The sequence below is a fragment of the Salvelinus sp. IW2-2015 genome, linkage group LG3, assembly GCF_002910315.2.
Source record: "Salvelinus sp. IW2-2015 linkage group LG3, ASM291031v2, whole genome shotgun sequence".
Classification (NCBI taxonomy): domain Eukaryota; kingdom Metazoa; phylum Chordata; class Actinopteri; order Salmoniformes; family Salmonidae; genus Salvelinus; species Salvelinus sp. IW2-2015.
In genome coordinates this window covers 6,766,552-6,769,564 of record NC_036840.1, presented here as the reverse complement: position 1 = coordinate 6,769,564, position 3,013 = coordinate 6,766,552, and the positions used below count along the sequence as shown (strand labels likewise).

Sequence of the window (3,013 nt, the reverse complement as noted above, 5' to 3'; positions counted from 1 at the left end):
TAGACATCAGCACACAACACACACACACCACACACACACACACACACACACACACACACAACACACACACACACACCCACACACACACAACACCACACACACACACACACACAACACACACACATACCACACAACACAGGCAGCAAAAGGAGTCACAGGGTAGTATGGAGCAGCCCTCTCTGTCCCTCTCAGCCAGTCCCAGAGACAGATAGGCTGTCGTCTGCTCCAGCTCCCTGTCAGTGCATCTCTCTGGGCCACCGGTCAGAGAAAACAAGCCCACATTCCTGGAAAGTTTTAGTTACAAAATACTGTTTATTTTGCCTGCCAGCCAGTCACTGAGGCGCTGGGTGTGCAYGAGAGAGAAGGGGGAGAAGTGTGTGTGTGTGCATGCATGAATGTGTGTGTATGTGTGTATACGACTTTGTTGTGACCGTGTTAGGGGAGTGATGCGCAGGTAGCAGGGAAGGCACTGCAGGAGCTGAGACAGGAATGTGTGGACCAATTAACCATTATAGTGCAGAGTGAGAGAGACAACAAGAGGAACTGAGAGAGAGAAAAGAAAGAGAAGAAACCTGAGGAGGATAATGGAACGGTCTGTTAACTTGGTCATTGGGTTACAGTAAGACACGTGAGCAGGTCTGCAGCCACGACGACAGAGAGACAGAGAGAGGGAGAGAAAGAGATATTTGTGACCTGTTTGCCACAAGAAAAGGGCAACGAGTGAAGAATAAACACCATTGTAAATACAACCCATATTAATGTTTATTTATTTTCCCTATTTTCACATCATTATAACACTGTACATAGCCATAATTTGACATTTGAAATGTGTCTATACCTTTGAAAATTGTGAATGTAATGTTTAGTGTTCATTTTCTATTGTTTTTTTTAATTTTCTTTGGCAATGTAATCATATGTTTACCATGTCAATAAATCCCTTTGAATTTAATTGAATCAGACAGAGAGAGAGAGATAGCAAACCCAACCAGTAAGCCTAGTAACTGAGAAAGTTTCCTTTCCGCAAAGCCTCATTCCACCGAACCGTTTTGTAAGAAAACAATCTACTATTCAGTGTATGTGTGTTCTTGTTGTGTGTGTACTCAAAATGTTGTGATGTTACCTTAAAACTTCTATGAGTACCCCAATGAGGGCTAGTGTCCAATGTATACAGCACCGGCCCTCTCTGTGTGTGCGTGCGTGCGTGCCGTGCGTGCGTATATAAAGATAGAGAGAGTTAGACTGCCTACAGTGTGTGACATAAGGAAAGTGTGAGGTGAGGACAGGTTGGAAGTTTGGCGCCAAACATCTTCGAGGTTCATGACGTAACTAAGACAACACATCTCACTCTACCTCACTAACCATAACACCTTCTTCCATCTCTCCTTGTTTCCCTCTCTTTTCCCCCTCCTCCCTCCCTCCGTAGCTGAGCAGAGGGTAAGGCTGTCAGCTGATGAGAGGAGGAGGGAGTACTATGACGAACAGAGGAACGAGTTTGAGAACTATGTGGAAGAGGAGCGCGATGGTAAGACCGACTAACTCTGTTCTAAAGATGAGGTTTAAAACCATAAGTGCCCATTTGGTTAAACTCAGACCCTTATATCTCTTAGTGGTAAACGCCACAGCTTGATTTATCTGCAGTAATCTAATCAAAGTAATCACACAGTGTGCTGCCCGGAACACTTTGACCACACGTCTGTGTTGGGCTTCTGGTAGTTCTCGTGCCTAGTGTGTTTCTGGAAATGGTTTTCTCCCACATAAGTAAACCGACGTGTTTCACACGAAGGACAGAAATACACTTTCTTAGTCCTCCGCGTTCTACACTGCAGGTTGGCACAAACAAAAAACCCTCAACCCTCTTTCTTTTCCCCTCTCTCGGCTCCCTTCTCCTCCTCTCTCCATCCACAGAGCAGGATGAGAGGACACGGGAGAAGACAGAGCAGTGGCGTGAGTTCCACTATGATGGACTCTACCCCCGTTATCCCCGCGGTTGGTGAGCATGCTCCATAGGCCAAGGAGATCAGAACATAGTGCACCAGCCTGTGATTGGCAGGACCCTGTGTCAATTAAGACACCTAGCCTATCAGACGGACATAACAAGAGCATGGGRGGTGGCCAAACCATCACTCATCTAGGAGTAAAAAGGTTTAAGTACAAAACGATTAAACTCAATTTTAAATTGGTAATATTATGTAATATTTTGTAACGTTTAAAGACTTTGGGTGTGGCAGGTCAAGTTCGAAAAAGGAGGCTGTCGTGATTGGTTGTGTGTTTCTATGCATGCTTATTTCAATCTCTATCTTTGTGCATGTATCTGTGTGGTGTACTGTTTGGTGTGGTCTGTGTATCTTTCACATCTGTCTGTGTATCAAACTGTGTGSTCTTTTCTGTATTGTAACTGTAATCACAAATATGAAACCTGTAACTGTAATTCAGAACCACAGACACCAATAAAGACAATACTAAAATGTACTGCTATGAAGAAAATACATTTTTTTTGACATTCGTTTTGTTGGGGCATCATATATAGGCTTCTCTTACTGTTAACAGTCAGAGTAAGTGTTGATAAATCCAGGGGGAGTGAATAGTTGTATCCTTTAGAGTCGGCCTAGAGTCTCAAGGAGATCTTATGAATCAAATGTTGTGTGTGTGGAGAGAAAAGAGAGAGAGAGTTGGGAGGAGGGTGGAGAAGAACGAGAGTGGAGAGAGAGGGGAAGCTGGAGAAAGAAGGGATGATAAAATGAGTGCGCGCGAGTGAGTCCTGGGGAAGTCAGTCATGACTGAGATTCATGTCGGGATTTCCATGCGAGACTACCAACGTTCCACAGCTGCAACTTTAGACAGCACTGGGCAGAGCAGAGACAGAGGAAACAGAGAGAGGGAAGGAGAAAACTGAGGAGGAAAGAAGTCTATATAAAAAGACAGTGATCTGAGGTCTCTACCGACAGCAAGGGTTTTAACTAGTGCCTGGTTTGTTCCTTATATGAGCCAAACCTGTCACATGGTGGTGGTGTGA

At 44.5% G+C, this 3,013-nt stretch overlaps 1 protein-coding gene across 1 annotated transcript in view; it reads left to right on the top strand.

Annotated features, from left to right (window-relative positions):
* LOC111955935 (unique cartilage matrix-associated protein) overlaps positions 1–2,469 on the top strand; it is an 8,177-nt gene extending 5,708 nt beyond the window's left edge. The window contains exons 3-4 of the mRNA XM_023976325.2: positions 1,332–1,522; positions 1,906–2,469. Coding sequence (XP_023832093.2) covers positions 1,332–1,522; positions 1,906–1,994 — 280 coding nt within the window. The 3' untranslated portion in view covers positions 1,995–2,469. The remainder of the gene's footprint in view (positions 1–1,331; positions 1,523–1,905) is intronic.
* The last annotated feature ends 544 nt before the right edge of the window (positions 2,470–3,013 follow it).